The sequence below is a fragment of the Salmo salar genome, chromosome ssa05 (genome assembly GCF_905237065.1).
Source record: "Salmo salar chromosome ssa05, Ssal_v3.1, whole genome shotgun sequence".
Classification (NCBI taxonomy): Eukaryota; Metazoa; Chordata; class Actinopteri; order Salmoniformes; family Salmonidae; genus Salmo; species Salmo salar.
In genome coordinates, this window is record NC_059446.1 from 63,645,821 (window position 1) to 63,663,203 (window position 17,383).

At 41.9% G+C, this 17,383-nt stretch overlaps 2 protein-coding genes across 10 annotated transcripts in view; both read left to right on the forward strand.

Moving 5' to 3' along the window:
* The first annotated feature begins 135 nt into the window (after positions 1-135).
* dcaf13 (ddb1 and cul4 associated factor 13) lies at positions 136-12,787 on the forward strand. Its single transcript, XM_014200985.2, has 11 exons — positions 136-438; positions 570-769; positions 963-1,070; positions 1,552-1,641; positions 1,937-2,092; positions 2,893-2,970; positions 4,170-4,252; positions 4,566-4,730; positions 4,871-5,006; positions 10,723-10,886; positions 11,727-12,787. Exons 1-11 carry the CDS (start codon positions 369-371, stop codon positions 11,812-11,814), a joined length of 1,338 nt encoding a protein of 445 aa, XP_014056460.1. The 5' UTR covers positions 136-368; the 3' UTR covers positions 11,815-12,787.
* A 2,038-nt stretch (positions 12,788-14,825) lies between these two features.
* The window catches only part of LOC106605391 (regulating synaptic membrane exocytosis protein 2), a 215,777-nt gene continuing 213,219 nt past the window's right edge, over positions 14,826-17,383 (forward strand). For 5 of the 9 annotated variants that reach the window (XM_045718551.1, XM_045718558.1, XM_045718556.1 and 2 more), the window contains exons 1-2: positions 14,827-15,112; positions 15,749-15,927. In XM_045718551.1, coding sequence (XP_045574507.1) covers positions 15,764-15,927 — 164 coding nt within the window. In that variant the 5' untranslated portion in view covers positions 14,827-15,112; positions 15,749-15,763. Of the gene's footprint in view, positions 15,113-15,748; positions 15,928-17,383 lie in introns of all 9 variants that reach the window. The other 4 variants (XM_045718553.1, XM_045718560.1, XM_045718554.1 and 1 more) reach the window with 4 other exon arrangements.

A 17,383-nucleotide genomic window follows, 5' to 3' on the forward strand; every position in this document is an offset into this window, starting at 1 on the left:
ATGTGCTATTAAATATATAAAACGTAAATTAATACAATGTTCTCCTTCTGCGTATTTTACTGTAATGCAATAAACATGAAAAAAATACGTTTTAATGTCCCACAATAAATCTAATCTAGTGAGATCTCTGAAGCCCAGAGTACAGAAACAATCAGTCCACATGGTGTCGCCAAAGGTTTTTATAACTCAATGTTCTATCTATGGTCGCTGTAAACGCAAGCAACAAACAGACTTCCGGCAAATAAGAGCGGATATTGCCCTCAACATCCGGTAGGTGAGGTCAAACACGTAAACTCATGGCCGTACGAATCATTTTACTGTGTTACATTTTGGGGGAAGAAGTATAGAGCTTTATACACATTCACGCAATGAAAGTTAAAGTCCTCTCCAGGAATCCGGACGACTATGTCCGTGAGACGAAGTTGGATATCCAGCGTGGTAAGTGCAGATAGTTAGCCAGCTAGTGCACATTAGCTAACTTCACACAGTTCAATCCACTGTAGAGAGCTATAGCTAGCTCAATCAGCCCTGGCAAAACAACTTATTCTAACAGTGTATGTAACCTACAGTACCAAGAAATTACGACCCGTCCCTCCATCCATTCGAGGTGCCAAGAGAATACACCCGTGCCCTGAATGCCACCAAGCTGGAGCGCGTGTTCGCCAAGCCGTTCCTGGCTTCTCTGGACGGCCACAGGGATGGGGTGAACTGCATGGCCAAGCACCCCAAGAGCCTCTCCACAATGCTGTCCGGCTCCTGCGATGGCGAGGTAGTTAACTAGCTAACTGTACTTAGAGTTAGCAATGGCCTGGTTAAATATGAGTTGATTACAAATCCAAGAATTATAGGCTACATGTCTAACTATGGAATGGTCAAACATATATGATGACAAGTCTGTGCATTGAGATGATGCATCTAAATGACCTGTTTATACTGTAAGACTAACTGATTTTTTTTCTCAGCTGAAGGTGTGGAATCTAACCAAACGTGAGTGTGTTCGTACACTCCAGGCCCATGAAGGCTTTGTCAGGGGGATGGTCGTTCGCTTCTGTGGCACCTCCTTCTTTACGGTACAGTATCTGTTCCACTATCCAGGGTTGTATTCATTAGGGCACACTAAACATTGTGCAATGAACAAGTTCACATAGTACCTCCCCATTCTGGCCCGTTGCTTTCATTTTCTGTCTAGTGAATACTAACCAGACTAGGGGTGTATTCATTAGTTGGATTCCGTTGCAAAACATTTGGTCTGTTGCAATGGAAACGGTTTACCGTTTACTCTAGGTGCTAAATGGAGGTAAACAGAATGAAACTGGGAGGGACCTATCTGAATTGCTCTAATAGAAACTCTTGTTTTTGTTGCAAAACGTTTTCCATTTGGAGTAAACGGTTTCCATTGCAAAATGTTTTACAACACACAAAATTAATACACCCCTGAGTTTCTCACAGAATGGTTGCCCGCTGCTGGAATGCAGTCTTATGACACAACTTCATTATAAATCAACCTCAAACCTCTGTGAAAGTAAACATGCTTGTGTTTCTGAATAACAGGTTGGTGATGACAAGACTATCAAACAGTGGAAGATGGAGACTCCCGGCTACGGAGAGGAAGAGGAACCTCTCAATACTATTCTTGGGAAGGTATGGAGGAGGAGGTGTCTCGTCTCTGTCATTATTCTGCTCAATTAATATCTCTGACCTAACCTATCTGATCTCATTAAGCAACACTGTAAAATGTGCATACCATCGAGTGGACCCATCATTAAAGATTGTGGCTTTAAACCCATGATGATGATAAGAATGATGGGTTTGGAGATATTCTCTGCAGTCAGGGTGATGGTGATGGTTGTTGTAATGTATTCCCTCTAGTCAGTGATGATGATGATTGAGGATTCACTTTAAAAATGTAACTGAGACCAATGTTTGTTCCTTCCAGTCTGTGTTCACCAGCATCGACCACCACCAGAAGGAGGGTGTGTTTGTGACGTGTGGCCAGCAGGTGGACATCTGGGATGAGCAGCGCAGCAGCCCCATCCGCTCCTTCTCCTGGGGCGTGGACAGTTTCAGCTGCGTCCGCTTCAACCCTGTAGAGGTAATCAACCCTCTCTCTGCGTGGATTGTAGCAGAAAGTGTCTGAGTAGGATTCCTGATCAAGGATCAGGTCCTCCATGTCCATATCATTTAGTTAATTATAATCTAAAAGGCAAAGCTGGTCCTTGATTAGCTCCTCTGCTCTGAGACTCTTGGTGAATGCGGGCCCTGACATTGCTATAGCACAGACAGAAGGCGTAACCCAGACACGTCACAGAGGCTATAAAGCTGAAGTATCCGTTTAGAATGTTTTCTCACCACCAACATGTATAGTAGTGAGAGGAAGTCCAGTCGAGGGTGGAACTAGGTGAAACTGTGCCAACATTCTGCAAATTTTCTCATTGTTGAAACAAATTTTTCTGTTCCCAAAACTAGAATCTGTTACGAACACAGTGCACTAATATTTATAGACTTGACGCTTTGCCAAACTGAAAAAAGAAATGTGTTGTTTAGAAGGAGTGCAAGGTCAAATTGAGTTTGTGCACACACGCACTTCACAGAGGAGGCGTTCCCTAATGGAAATATGCAAATACTAGCTACAACGCGCCAATAGCTCGGCTTGGCTTTGCCTACCTCCTTGCTTGTTTTGCCCACTATGCTTCCTTTGCTCAAACTGTAAACGCACAGATGAACTATCTTGTGTTAGTTATAAATATATTTGGCTATAGCCTCCATACACCAGAATAATGGAGGCTATATGCATATCAGGACTATGTAGGTCAAAGGTTGTATAAAACACAGAATTGTATGTTAGTGGATTTAAAAAAGTTTAATTCTTGACCTTCCCGCTTTTCTCCTCAGACTGAACTTCTAGCAAGTTGTGCCTCTGACAGAAGTATTGTGCTGTATGACATGAGGGAAGCTACACCTCTTAAAAAGGTACATTTCTATGTCCTTGGGTGCATCCCAAATGACACCCTATTTAGTGCACTACCATTTGGCGAGGGCTCGTAGGGTGCCATTTGTGATGCTACCCATTAGAACTGCACGATTAATCAAATTTGAATGTAAATTGAAATATTGACATGCGCAATATCCATATCGCAAGAGGCTGCGATATTTTGAAATGCCACTTAGCCGTCCGTCTGTAATGCCCGTTTTTAGTTTTTATATATTACTTTAGTTGACGAGTTCTCCTCTCCTCTTTTGGCCACTTCCCAATCCCACACACACAAAGCCCCTGTCACTCAAGCAGGCAGTTCCTCGTGCTCCAGATTCATTGCATGCATTGACCATGCAGTCAACAGATTTGTTTTCTAACAAGAACGACACAGCTTTCCACTTTGCTTCTTAATATAAATTCACGTTTTCTTTATTATACTATTCATTTGTGTAACTTGCTTTCTGCAAAACACTAGTTAGCTGAACATGTGCCTAGAATTTGTTAGCAAGGCTAATCGCTTCCTAGCTAATTCCACTGAGTGCAAATCTTGCTAGCAATCTTTTGTTCTAATATTGGATGGAACCAGTGGTGGAGTATATCATCATTGTTTGTGAAACAGTTTGTTCTTAATCAGAGAGGAAAAGACAAATAATGTTGTAAAATCTTTGTCTAAATATATATATTTTAACCTAATTAGGGTCCCATTTGATTTATTTAACCAGGTAAATTGACTGAGAACAGTAACAACCTGGGGAGTAGTTACAGGGGTGAGGAAGGAGTGCAGTGGGAGGCAGCAGTGGGATGCAGGGTGGTATGCTGCTGGCCATGGGAAACACTGACCAACACTTTGGTTCTTACTCTGTCACAACCATCTCCTTCCTTACCTTTTCCTCGTTGTCATGCCAAACAAAACTGCATTCCAAGTAGCCACTCTATTCCAACCGTAACATTTGAATGATCAGATCATTCTATTTCTATGATTCCAACAGTTTAACCAAGTGATTTGATGTAAGATCGCATTCGCAATATTTAGTAGAAAAATGTCAACTAGATTTTTATGCCCATATCATCCAGCCCTACTGCCCATGACTTTGCCCATTACTAAACTAATTTCCCATTCCGTACTGTCCTTTCATTACTGCAATGTGTCTAATGGTTAGTGTATTGAAGTATGAATGTGTGATTTCCTATATAGGTTATCATGAGTATGAGGAGCAACACTTTGTGCTGGAATCCCATGGAAGCGTATAACTTCACCTGCTCTAATGAAGATTACAAGTGAGTGATGCAATTCAACATGTGTTGAGTTTACAACATGTTCACTACATCACATAAGCCTCATTCATTCCTGGAGAGAAGTTTGTGTATTTTCAATGCTAATAATGTTTTTGTTCATGCAATTGCTTGGGGAGTGATATAATTATTATTTCTAATGTACATTTACACTTGTTTTACAATTACAGCATGTCCATCGAGATCTCGTGTTTTCATTTACTGACCTTACACCGTGCATGAGAGAAGCATGGTGGTGTGTGTTAACATCTCATCTCTGTATTTATTAACCAACAGCATGTGTTTCCTCCCCCTACAGTCTGTATACATATGATATGAGGTACCTGGACAAGCCTTTCACCGTCCACATGGACCATGTCTCAGCCGTGCTGGATGTAGACTACTCTCCAACTGGCAAGGAGTTTGTCTCGGCCAGCTTTGACAAGACCATCCGCATCTTCCCCAAAGACAGTGGCCACAGCAGGTTAGTGGTGCCAGGGGTTCAGACACTGGGTTCCAGCAGATTGGGCGTTTATTATCAGCTTTGGTTGTATTTATTTTTCTACAGGTGTCGACATGTTTAGAGATGACACAACATTGTGTTCTGTGTGTGTGACTTCACAGGGAGGTGTACCACACCAAGCGCATGCAGCACGTCATCTCCATAAAGTGGTCATCAGACAACAAGTACATCCTGAGTGCTTCAGATGAGATGAACATCAGACTGTGGAAGGCCAACGCTGCTGAGAAGTTGGGATTGGTGAGACAGACAGTCCTCTTCCTCTCCTTTAGAAGTAGTGTACTCACGTCCTGTAACCTGCAGGTGCCGGGTATCAAAAGTAATGTCATGAAAGAAAGATGGATCCTAGAACAATGTCGAATGCTTACCATTAACTGGTAGGCCTACAGTTGAAGTCGGAAGTTTACATACACTTAGGTTGGAGTCATAAAAACACATTTTTTTAACCACTCCACAAATGTATTGTTAACTATAGTTTTGGCAAGTCGGTTAGGACATCTACTTTATGTATGACACAAGTAATTTTTCCAACAATTGTTTACAGACAGATTATTTCACTTATAATTCACTGTATCACAATTCCAGTGGGTCAGAAGTTTACATACACTAAGTTGACTGCCTTTAAACAGCTTGGAAAAATTCCAGGAAATGATGTCATGGCTTTAGAAGCTTCTGATAGGCTAATTGACATAATTAGTCAATTGGAGTTGTACCTGTGGATGTATTTCAAGGCCTACCTTACTTGACATCATGGGAAAATCAAAAGAAATCAGCAAAGACCTCAGGAAAAAATATTGTAGACGTCCACAAGTCTGGTTCATCCTTGGAAGAAATTTCCAAACGCCTGAAGGTACCGCGCCATTTGTACAAACAATAGTACGCAAGTATAAACACCATGGGACCACGCAGCCGTCATACCGCTCAGGAAGGAGACGCGTTCTGTCTCCTAGAGATGAATGTACTTTGGTGCGAAAAGTGCAAATCAATCCCAGAACAACAGCAAAGGACCTTGTGAAGATGCTGGAGGAAACCGGTACAAAAGTATCTATATCCACATTTAAACGAGTCCTATATCGACATAACCTGAAAGGCCGCTCAGCAAGAAAGAAGCCACCGCTCCAAATCCGCCATAAAAAAGGTTTGCAACTGCACATGGGGACAAAGATTGTAGTTTTGGAGAAATGTCCTCTGGTCTGATGAAACAAAAATAGAACTGTTTGGCCATAATGACCATTGTTATGTTTGGAGGAAAAAGGGGGAAGCTTGCAAGCCGAAGAACACCATCCCAACCGTGAAGCACGGGGGTGGCAGCATCATGTTGTGGGGGTGCTTTGCTGCAGGAGGGACTGGTGCACTTCACAAAATAGATGGCATCATCAGGCAGGAAAATTATGTGGATATATTGAAGCAACATCTCAAGACATCAGTCAAGAAGTTAAAGCTTGGTCGCAAATGGGTCTTCGAAATGGACAATGACCCCAAGCATACTTCCAAAGTTGTGGCAAAATGGCTTAAGGACAACAAAGTCAAGGTATTGGAGTGGCCATCACAAAGCCCTGACCTCAATCCCATAGACAATTTGTGGGCAGAACTGAAAAAGCATGTGCGCGCAAGGAGGCCTACAAACCTGACTCAGTTACACAAGCTCTGTCAGGAGGAATGGGCCAAAATTTCACCCAATTTATTGTGGGAAGCTTGTGGAAGGCTACCTGAAACGTTTGACCCAAGTTAAACAATTTAAAGGCAATGTACCAAATACTAATTAAGTGTATGTAAACTTCTGACCCACTGGGAATGTGATGAAAGAAATAAAAGCTGAAATAATTCTCTACTATTATTCTGACATTTCACATTCTTATAATAAAGTGGTGATCCTAACTGACTTAAGACAGGGAATTTTTACTAGGATTAAATGTCAGGGATTGTGAAAAACGGAGTTTGAATGTATTTGGCTAAGGTGTATGTAAACTCCCGACTTCAACTGTATTTGCTAATATTCTGATGCATTTGTTGGAGCTGTGATTTTGACCTTCCGTTTTGTGAGTTCCTCAACCTGCCATGGCCAGATGCCCACCATGGTACGCTCGGCATGGTAAGAGAGAGGGAGGCAAGGCTGCCAGCAGCAACAGCAGTGGCACTGCCAAGGGCTCTGATGGATGCTGACTGAATTGGAACAGAATCACTTTCAATAAGTACAATGGACCAATAGGGACAGCAGGGCAGGGTTGGTGACAGACTGGAGCTATTTGGAACTCTTGATTACCAATAGACAATTTCTGACCAGTCAGTCAGTCAGTGTGGGCAATGTGGCACTATAGAGTGGATTTAAAGGGATAGTTCACTAAAATGTATGTATGGCAAATAGGGACTGCAACTTTGATAGACTTGAATTACTTAGAGGTGTTACAGCAGGCTAACGTTAGCATCGCCCATCCCAAAACATTGGAATTATATCTGTTATGCTTTCTTCAACCTCTAACTCTCCGAATGTTCAAGGCATTATTTACACATTACCTGAAATATAAGGTTCTGTTTAGCGTATCTTAAACAGATTCTTACACATAGGCTAGCCTAACTCTTTTCTCATCTGATGCCAAAACCAGCATTTAGCCTACAAGGATGAATTGCAAGGGAGATGAATGGACGTTTTTCAGTGCCATCTCCAATATCCATCCCCCTTCTGCTTCCCTCTTCCTTATTCCCTTAATGCAGCTTAACACTGGAGAATTGGGCAACTTTTGGCACTTGTTTTACTGTCAGTGTATAAGAGGATATTTATTCTGTAGCTTTGTACTTAAACAGATCAGACGAGCCCAGCTGCTATCAGCAGTTTGAATAGGCCCAATCACTTAAAGAACGGCCACTCTGGAACTAATGAAGCATTAACCATCAAGTTGGACTGGAAGAGTCTTTAATTAAAAAGAAATGCTGAATCAAGGCTAACTGTCAGATCTCCGGAAGAGTGGAGGTCTTCAGCCTGTGTTTGTTGCAACTGCAGTGTCTCTCTCTCTCTCTGGTTTTTGACTTTTGATGCCTTTCTATGAGCTGACCTTTGACCTCACTGTGAACTATACAGGTGGAAGGTGAAAGATCATTTAGTTTTTGTCCTATGATCCTATTTTTCATATTACTTGGAGTAACAATGACCATATCATGACAGTCATGAGAAGTATGACCTATATATCCTATACATACAGTGACCTCAAAGTATTGGGCAGTGACACGTTTTTTGTTTTGGCTTTGTACGCCAGCGCTTTTCACTCCATATCGGGTGAACCATTTAGAAATGACAGCACTTTTTGTACACAGTCCCCCCATATTACAGGAACCTAAAGTATTGGTACAAATTCACTTATGTGTATTAAAGTAGTGAAATGGTTAGTATCTGGTCCCATATTCCTAGCACACAATGACTACATTAAGCTTGTGACTTGACAAACTTGTTGGATGCTTTTGCTGTTAGTTTTGGTTGTTTCAGATTTATTTTGTGCCCAATCGAAATGAATGGTAAATAAGGTATTATGTCATATTGGAGTCACTTTTATTGTAAATAAGAATAAAATGTTTCTAAATACTTCTACTTTAATGTGGCTGTTACCATGACCAAAACACACAGCTACCATGACCAAAACACACAGCTACCATGACCAAAACACACAGCAAATGCATCCAACAAGTTTGTAGAGTCACAAGATTAATGTAATCATTGCGTGCTAGGAATATGGGACTAAATACTCAACTTTGACTACTTTAATACACATGTAAGTGAATTTGCCCCAATACTTTTGGTCCCCTAAAATGGGTGCTGTAATTTCTAAACGGTTCACCCAAAATGGATGAAAATACTCTCAAATTAAGCTGACAGTCTGCACTTTAACCTCAGTCATTGTATCATTTCAAAACCAAAGTGCTGGAGTACAGAGCCAAAACAACACATTTGTCACTCTTCCAATACTTTTGGAGCTCACTATCTCTATGGATACACAGCTCATACTGCTACATAATACATGATTCCATATGTGTTATTTCATAGTTTTGACGTCTTCACTATTATTCTACAATGTAGAAAATAGTTTTAAAAAATAAAGGAAAAACCTTGAATGAGTAGGTGTCCAAAATTTTGACAGGTACTTTTGTTTTTAGTCGAGCAGTAGTAAATATAATCTCTCTGGCCGTGGTTTCAGAGGTTCTCCAAGTGGCCACTCTTCCAGGGCTTTTATTCTAATTATAATCAATTCAATTTGTTGGAGATTAGCTAATAGCTGCTGATAATGTTGATGTACACTGCTTTGCTTAGACCAGGCCAACAGCCTGTTAAATGTTATTTATGAAAACCTGAACAACATTTAGAGTGAAAAAGGAGCAGAGCAACACTGACTCTGCAGAGTTCTCTATGGTCTATACACTCTTTCAATACCCAATGACTAGTAGGCTTAAGGTGTTAAACAAATCAAAATATATTTTATATTTTAGATTCTTCAAAGTAGCCACCATTTGCCTTGACAGCACCATTTCCCTTGACAGCAGAATGCTGTGGTAGCCATGCTGGTTAAGTGTGCCTTGAATTCTAAATAAATCACTGACAGTGTCACCAGCAAAGCACCATCACACCTCCTCCTCCATGCTTCACGTTGGGAACCACACATGCAGAGATCAACCAAAAATCTCAAATTTGGACTCATCAGACCAAAGGACAGATTTCCACCAGTCTAATGTCCATTGCTCGTGTTTCTTGGCCCAAGCAAGTCTCTTCTTCTTATTGGTGTCCTTTAGTAGTGGTTTCTTTGCAGCAATTTGACCATGAAGGCCTGACCAATTTGACCATGAAGGTCTCCTCTGAATAGTTGATGTTAAAAAATATATATATTTTGAGCTCCCTGCCTTTCAATCACCACTCGGCGTGAAAGGGAAAAATGTCATGCTCTTATCCAGTGGAAACGCCATAATAGGCCTACCTGATTACTTCTTATCCCTTGCGGCTTTATAGGATATTTCTACCTAGTTGGCAATAGAAGTAACTTGTTAGGTTTATAATTTATTCATATTTGGATTACATTTTGATGAACTAAATGACAAATGATTTTGAGATACAAAGACGTTTATTATAAATTAAATTAAACTGTTCCACGAAAATGTGCATATGAAAACCATAACTGGCTCGCAGATCAGATCGGTAGTAATGGTAAGATAAATTGCCATTCCACATGAGGAAGTTTGCCGACTTCTCATATAGCCTATTACCGGCAATTTCAGGAGCTTAACTGCAGAATCTGCAAAATCCAGGAGGAGTGGGAGGAGGATAGTCGGGACAGGTTTTTTTTATTTTCTTCTGGTTATCTTGATCTCTGACTCCCTCTTGAGTTATTTGTGTCTTATTTCATCAAACAGTGAGCTGTAAAGCATCAGACAAGCTCAATGCATATATTTTTGATTTTTTTGAGACGCATAGGGTGTGTCTATATATGGAAAAATACACGTTAAAAAATTTAGCCTGGTCAAACGATTGGTCGAAAGAACAGACTTTCAGTGATCCAATATTTCTTTTTCGAGGACAGCCCTATACTGTAGATAATAGCCAATATTTTACCACCTTATAACTAATATCGTTCAGTCATAATATCCAAGTCACAAAGATCAGTGAGCAGTAGTAGGTGTTAAAGATAACTGTCTATCCAAAGATGAACATATTCAACCCTGCTTTTTGCCATGGTTCAACATCCCAGGGGACATAGTTATACCATTTTATTTAGATTTCAGTTTTTTCATGAAAATGTTGTCATTGTGGACTGATAGTGTATACTGATAAATGAGGCACCCAAGTAGACCTCAGTAGTAGATTGAAATCTCTTGGTTCTCTCTCTTTATTTTCTCTCCCTTTTTTTCTTTCTTTTTCCTCTCTCTTTTTCTTCTTACCCGCTATTTCTCTATCTGTCGTCGCCACCCCCCCGTGGTCTAGCTGGCTCCTAGGGAGAAGGCAGCTGTGAACTACAGCCAGAAGCTGAAGGAGAAGTTCCAGCACCACCCTCAGATCCGCCGCATCTCGCGCCACCGCCACCTGCCCAAGTCCATCTACAGCCAGAGCAAGGAGCTGCGTGTCATGAAGGAGGCTCGCCGCAGGAAGTATGGGCTCCTCCTTTACCCATGCCACTACTGTCTGCCCTACAGTGGCTTTCTGTTCTTAACTCTACCTGCACATATCCTCAATACTCTTGTTTTTAACAGTCAAACCACATGTCTATATATTACAGTATGTATATCAGTAGAATTGGCTTCTTTGTGTTGTTCTTGGTAAGGTTAGTGTGGTTTTGGATCTTATTTGTCTCTGTGTTGATGGGAGGAGGTTTTCGGGTGGTTGACCTGGTCTTTGGCCTCACCACAAAGGAAACTGTCAATTTCTGTTAATACAGTAGGTTTAGAACTACCCTGGCCTCTGTCCCGCCTGAACACAACTACGGCAGAAGGTCCTCATAGTGTCCATCTAGTGGTTAAGGCCGTAGCTGGCTGCCAGAATAGGTCTGACTGACCCTACCAAGGCACACTTACCCTAATGGGTAACAGGACTGATAGGACAGGATGGTCCCTCATGGCTTGGTCATCATGGGCTTTTTGCTCATTTACACTAAAGTCTCTTAAGGGGAAGTGATGGTGCCATCATGACCAGTTAATGATTAATCAAATATGAGTCAGTGTTAATTTTTGGTCCTGAAACGTAGTAACACATTGTAATATGTCATCCACGTGTACCTAGGAGCTGTGACTGAAGGCAGTGTAGCCTACATGCTCTTTGTGTATTTTTCAGATGACGTCAGTATTAGTGCATTCTACATTATGACATCAGGCCACCTGCCTGGCACTAACTCCTTTGTGTACTCTGCTAACGTTTCTCTCTCTGTGTGAATAATCTCATGAATTGGTTCCTGATGTTTGAGTTATTCATTGTTGCCTCATTGTGTGTCCCAGGGAGAGGAACGTACGCAAGCACAGCAAGCCTGGCTCCATGCCCGTGGTGACGGAGAAAGAGAAACATGTGGTCACCGTGGTGAAATAGAAGGAACATGGACGCCAGTGACCGTGTGGCATTGGAGGACTAAAGGACTACTGTCTCTACACACCTGGGCCACATTCAGAAACACACAACTAATGTTGCAAAATGTCGGTAAGAGTCCCAGAATTCTCTGGTTTTCCAGAAATTCCTGATACCTGGATGTCCTGCTTGTTCCCTCATGATTCCAGGACAGAGGAGGTTGGTGGCACCTTAATTGGGGAGGACGGGCTTGCGGTAATAGCTGGAGCAGAATGGGATCAAATACATGGTTTCCATGTGTTTGATGTCATTCCATTTCCTCCGTTCCGGCAATTAATATGAGCCGTCCTCCCCTCAGCAGCCTCCTGTGTTCCAGGAATATTCCAAACGGGATTTCTGACAAACCTGGCTATTTGGGAAAGACACCAGAATTTTGCAGCCCTGCAGACAACGTTATGTGTCCCTTCAGTTTTTTCATGACATTCTAATCTGCAAAGGTCAAAAGGCTGCACCCTCCTGAACACAACCCTCCTGAACACAACCCTCCTGAACACAACCCTCCTGAACACAACCCTATCTAAGACTGAAAGAACTCATTCCACCTCTCCAAGGCTTATTACGAAAAAGAAATATGGGTGAATATTGTGAAGTTTGTTGACATAAGTGTCCCAGCTGTCATGGTGAAACTTAGTACCACCAGATTAAGATTTCATGAATGCTATTGTTGGATTATTTTGGGATGTTATTGTATTGAAATAAGAATACACTAGAAACCAAGAAGAACGACATCCGTCAAATATCACCAGAACATTTATTTTAGTATTTTAGGAACTTAGGAACTATCTTAAATGTTTGGCCTCCCTACACCACCACATACCTTCAGCTATTGTGTGTACTGATTCAGTAACCTTAAAGATTGTATGATGCTAAGGGTTGTTTCTATTGATCGTGTTTTTTGTATTTATTGATACACTGCTAATAAAGATGTATGATATTTTTGGGTCTGATATGAATAATGTTTTCTGGTAGGCAAAATACACTGATTCTCATATCGATGCAACGATACTTTTCAACGCTTGTTTCTTACATTTAAAAAAATCAAGTATACAATTAATAACCAAGGGCTCAGATTAGCATCATTTGTGTGTTTGGCATATGAGTAATATAGGTGGTATAACGATAGATACATTATAGCAGTAAAATCCTAAAAACAGTCTACTGATATATGGGGATGGCACAAGTGATGGTAACACGGGTGATTGTTTCTGAATTGTCATTTTAATGTGCCTGAGTTCTAGTAACCAAGAAGGTATGTGTTGTAATTGGTATACCCATGTTGCAGGGCCGACAAACACACAATTAGACTGACTTTTCCCAATGTTTTTGGATTAATTTTGTACCAGTGATTTCTTAACATTGACTCAAGGTGGATGATCTTGTATAAGGGGTTACTATAGATGCATGTTTCGTCGGCTGTGACGCGTGCTAAGTATGCCATCAGAAAGGATCCACAAAGTTGCCTTCATGTGGACACCAACTGGAAAAGAGCGAAGCAGGCCAAAAACTACCTAGCGACGGATAATAGTGGCTGAGCTTGAAGTGATGGGTCTCATGGGATAGCACAAGCTCTGGCCAAAGATGGAGACTGATGGCAGAAGATTGTTGCAGCATTATGTACCACCCGAGATACGAAGATGATTAAGTTAAGCAGTCGCTATGGTAACAAGTTCAACACACTTTTATCAGTGTTTTGGTGTTTAATGATTTCTTGGCATTCTGACTCAAAGTGGATGAGCTTGTGTTGGGCTCAGTGTATTGATGCTAATGGACTTAGTCTTAATGAGGTATAGTGTTCTATCCACTTTATCACGGCAGGATTTAGATAGGATTATGAAATAAGTCAAGAGCGTCATATCAAACCTGGATCATGAGCACGGTTTGGGAAGGGGGGATGTTAGGGCTGGGCCTTGGGATGAGGGGTTGGGGCTGGGCCTTGGGATGAGGGGTTAGGGCTGGGATGAGGGGTTAGGGCTGGCCTTGGGATGAGGGGTTAGGGCTGGGCCTTGGTATGAGGGGTTATGGCTGGGCCTTGGTATGAGGGGTTAGGGCTGGGCCTTGGTATGAGGGGTTAGGGCTGGGCCTTGGTATGAGGGGTTATGGCTGGGCCTTGGTATGAGGGGTTATGGCTGGGCCTTGGTATGAGGGGTTAGGGCTGGGCCTTGGTATGAGGGGTTATGGCTGGGCCTTGGTATGAGGGGTTAGGGCTGGGCCTTGGTATGAGGGGTTATGGCTGGGCCTTGGTATGAGGGGTTAGGGCTGGGTCTTCTGATGAGGGTTTAGGGCTGGGCCTTGGTATGAGGGGTTAGGGCTGGGCCTTGGGATGAGGGGTTAGGGCTGGGTCTTCTGATGAGGGGTTAGGGCTGGGCCTTGGTATGAGGGGTTAGGGCTGGGCCTTGGGATGAGGGGTCACGGTCTGGACATTGGGATGAGGGGGCTGGGCCTTGGGTTGGGGTGAGAGGGGATAAGAGGGGTGTTTGACAATGGGACCAAAAAGTTAAGAAGCAGTGTCACAAGAAGCAGCTGATAAATCAATGATAGACATGGATTGTGTTGGTGCTAGCTTTTTTCTAGAACAAATGTTTTTTATATTTTTTTATTATACCTGGATGGTTAAAAGTAGTCTAAAGTGTTACCAAATCAGGAATAAGAATGCTGTATAACACATTTTATTCATACCTCCAGTTGGAGAGGCAATCCTATCGGAAGAGAAGTTCCACAATATGCTGCTGCACCACATAACAAACTGGACAGCGACATGGTGTTGAAATGCACATTTCTTGTGTGCCAGTTGTATCGTGTGCTGATGAAGCTTCTAACTTTCGCTGTACATTTCACATCACTTTTCTTCAGAAAATGCTCTTTAACAGGCAAATGTTTTTTATAATCTGGTCCTGCTGTAAAGGATTTACAGTCCGTGTTTTGCAAATGCCTGATGTCAATGAAAGTACGTCGACAAGCGCCCCTCTCCCCTTCCTTTTTCATGAAGCCACTCGCGCTCAGCTTTGTTCTACGCTTCTCCATCGCTCCGCCTACTCTTCCTATCGGGATTTTTTCATTGCATCCATTTTTGTGCATTTAAGAAATCTCCAAGAATTATAAACCTGGAGGAAAGCGAGAAAGAGAGAGTGTGTGGCTAGGACTCGAAAGAAAAACAAACAGACAAGGGAAGAGGCGACGTCTTTATTACAACATGCGAGCAAACCCATTCTAAAGGATGACCACGATGGGTTAGACGGGATTTAACATGATTGCAAAATAAAAGGCAAGAGCTCTATTCTATATTTCTCTACAATCCATCCGTGAATGGAGAAGGATAATTGTGTTTGGAATGCTTGTTTCCAGAAGACCGTATATGTTGGTTATAAAACCAAATGGTCTCTGTCCAGCATCTCCAGTGTCTATCTCATAGGTTACTGGAATTGGGGAGTTTGTGTGAGAATTAGGCGATGATTCTGTTGGATATGTGTCTTGTGATCCTCACCGATTAATTTCTCTGTATTTATTATGAGCTGTAGCAGCCTTCTATACCAGAACCGCTGAATCCCAATCAGATAACTGTCATGTATTGGGTGAAAATTGAGGCTATATAGAATTCATGTCTGCATCCCTTGTAAAAAGTAGCATTTTGACACATTGTGTCTTATTCTTAAAGCCCAAATATAATGGAATGCGTCAGGATATGTGTGAACAATCCAACCGATATGTCTTGCATTAGGGTAGCCTATGCTAGTGGTTATGATTATGAATACAAGAAACACATGGAATATTGCACCCTAATATTAGAGTAGCAATCTGATTTTGCAATTTGGAAATGTTCTATTACAATTAAGTCTATCCATTCTATCACTCAATGTTGGTATATATATATAAAAAAATACATGTTATTATTACTTTTTAGCAATTGTGTGTAGCGATGTCAGCTCCACTCGGGCCCCGGGGCCCAGACGCTCCCCCGCCGGCTGGAGCCCTACCCGACCTGCCGGACCTCAGCCACCTCACCGAGGATGAGAGGAAGATCATCCTGGGCGTCATGGACCGACAGAAAAAGGAAGATGAGAAGGAACAGTCGATGCTAAAGTAAGCCATTATGATTCACTATCATTCAAACGTGTGAGAGAGAGAGTGAAGAAAGAGAGAGTCATTGTGGGGACATCGCGCGCTAACTGTCACGTCAGCTGTGCTCGTGCAGTGAGTGCTGAGTTGGGGTAACCCTGTTGTAACTGGTTGTCGCGAGCTGGAGCTGATCACATTGAAAGGTTACGTAGCCTACGTCCTGCACATATTGCCTGTTCTAATGGGCTAATCGTTCTGAGTGGAGAGAATATATTATATTTATTAACATTATTGCCTCTAGAAATAGCGTTTACAATAAAGCAGCATATTGGCTATGCATTTTGTCTGTTCTCCAAATGATGTTCGGATAATATGAGCAGGGAGAAGGATCTTTGAGTCGACTGAATATGCTTCAGTAGCCTATGTCTTTCAACAGTTAGCAATGCATTTGAATCCTAGGCTATTAAGCGGCCTTCTCAATCTGTTGGCTTTGGGTTGGGTTAGCAAAGGGCGCCATCTTCGCGTCAAATCATACCACTTCCTTTTCAATCACGTACATGTTACACAACAACGATTAAAAAATGGCGTTTGAAGAACTAATGAGATATATCCTGTATAATGATTTTCAACGTTAGCCTATCTGTCAGACTATACTGCATCAGTGCTATGGAAACGGAAACATTCCCTCTCCTGTGTGCAGAATCAGATGTCGCTGAGCATTTCAGCACCACGGCGCTGTCCAGTTCGAGGCATAGAGCAGCAGCACAGTTCGATGCCGCTGACGCTCACGCGTGTAGATAGACCATTCATTGCTATTCATAGGCTAAGCATTGTGTGCCAAATTATTGACATGCTTTTGACAACGCTTTTAGTGTAATACTAAATATTGAACACAGTTATCTCTATGTTGTCACTTCCTGCAGATACTGTATTATCCTTATGAAACTTTAACCGTTTCTGTTTACATAGACTGTAACTTTCTTCATTTTTTTGTGGAAAAGTCTCAAACGGTCCTCTATTTTACTGTGGTTTTGGGATTATATTAAGACTACTGTATTTTTTTCCTCTCCTTAAGTCTCTGGAATTTGAATAGATATGAGGAGATATTGTATCACAGGCTGGTTCTGAGGAGTTCCTTTGTGACTCTGCACAGTGGTTCAAGGGTCAACATGCAGGTTTTTCCAAAGAGCCTTTTGGATTCCAGATGTCAGGCCTTTTCTTAGTCCCAAATGGCACACTGTTTCCTTTATAATGCATTACTTTACCCTATGGGCCCTGCTCAAAAGTAGTGCACTCTATAGGGAATAGAGTACCATTTGGGATGCACACCTTGTCTGAAGTACCTTCAGAGACTGTGACGTCATGTGTCAGGCTTTCCAGGGGCATTCAAAGCTGATGATTTCCGTCATTGGTTAAATATTAACAGTTGGGTTTGTTCTGATGGGGACTGGGGAGGAAGTCGCCTAGTGGAGCAATACTG

Excerpts from the sequence above, each read along its gene's own strand:
- dcaf13 (XM_014200985.2), top strand. The coding sequence starts at position 369 with ATGAAAGTTAAAGTCCTCTCCAGGAATCCGGACGACTATGTCCGTGAG. Across the intron at positions 439-569 it reads GAAGTTGGATATCCAGCGTG|TACCAAGAAATTACGACCCG; the intron begins GTAAGTGCAGAT and ends TGTAACCTACAG. Across the intron at positions 1,642-1,936 it reads TCAATACTATTCTTGGGAAG|TCTGTGTTCACCAGCATCGA; the intron begins GTATGGAGGAGG and ends TGTTCCTTCCAG.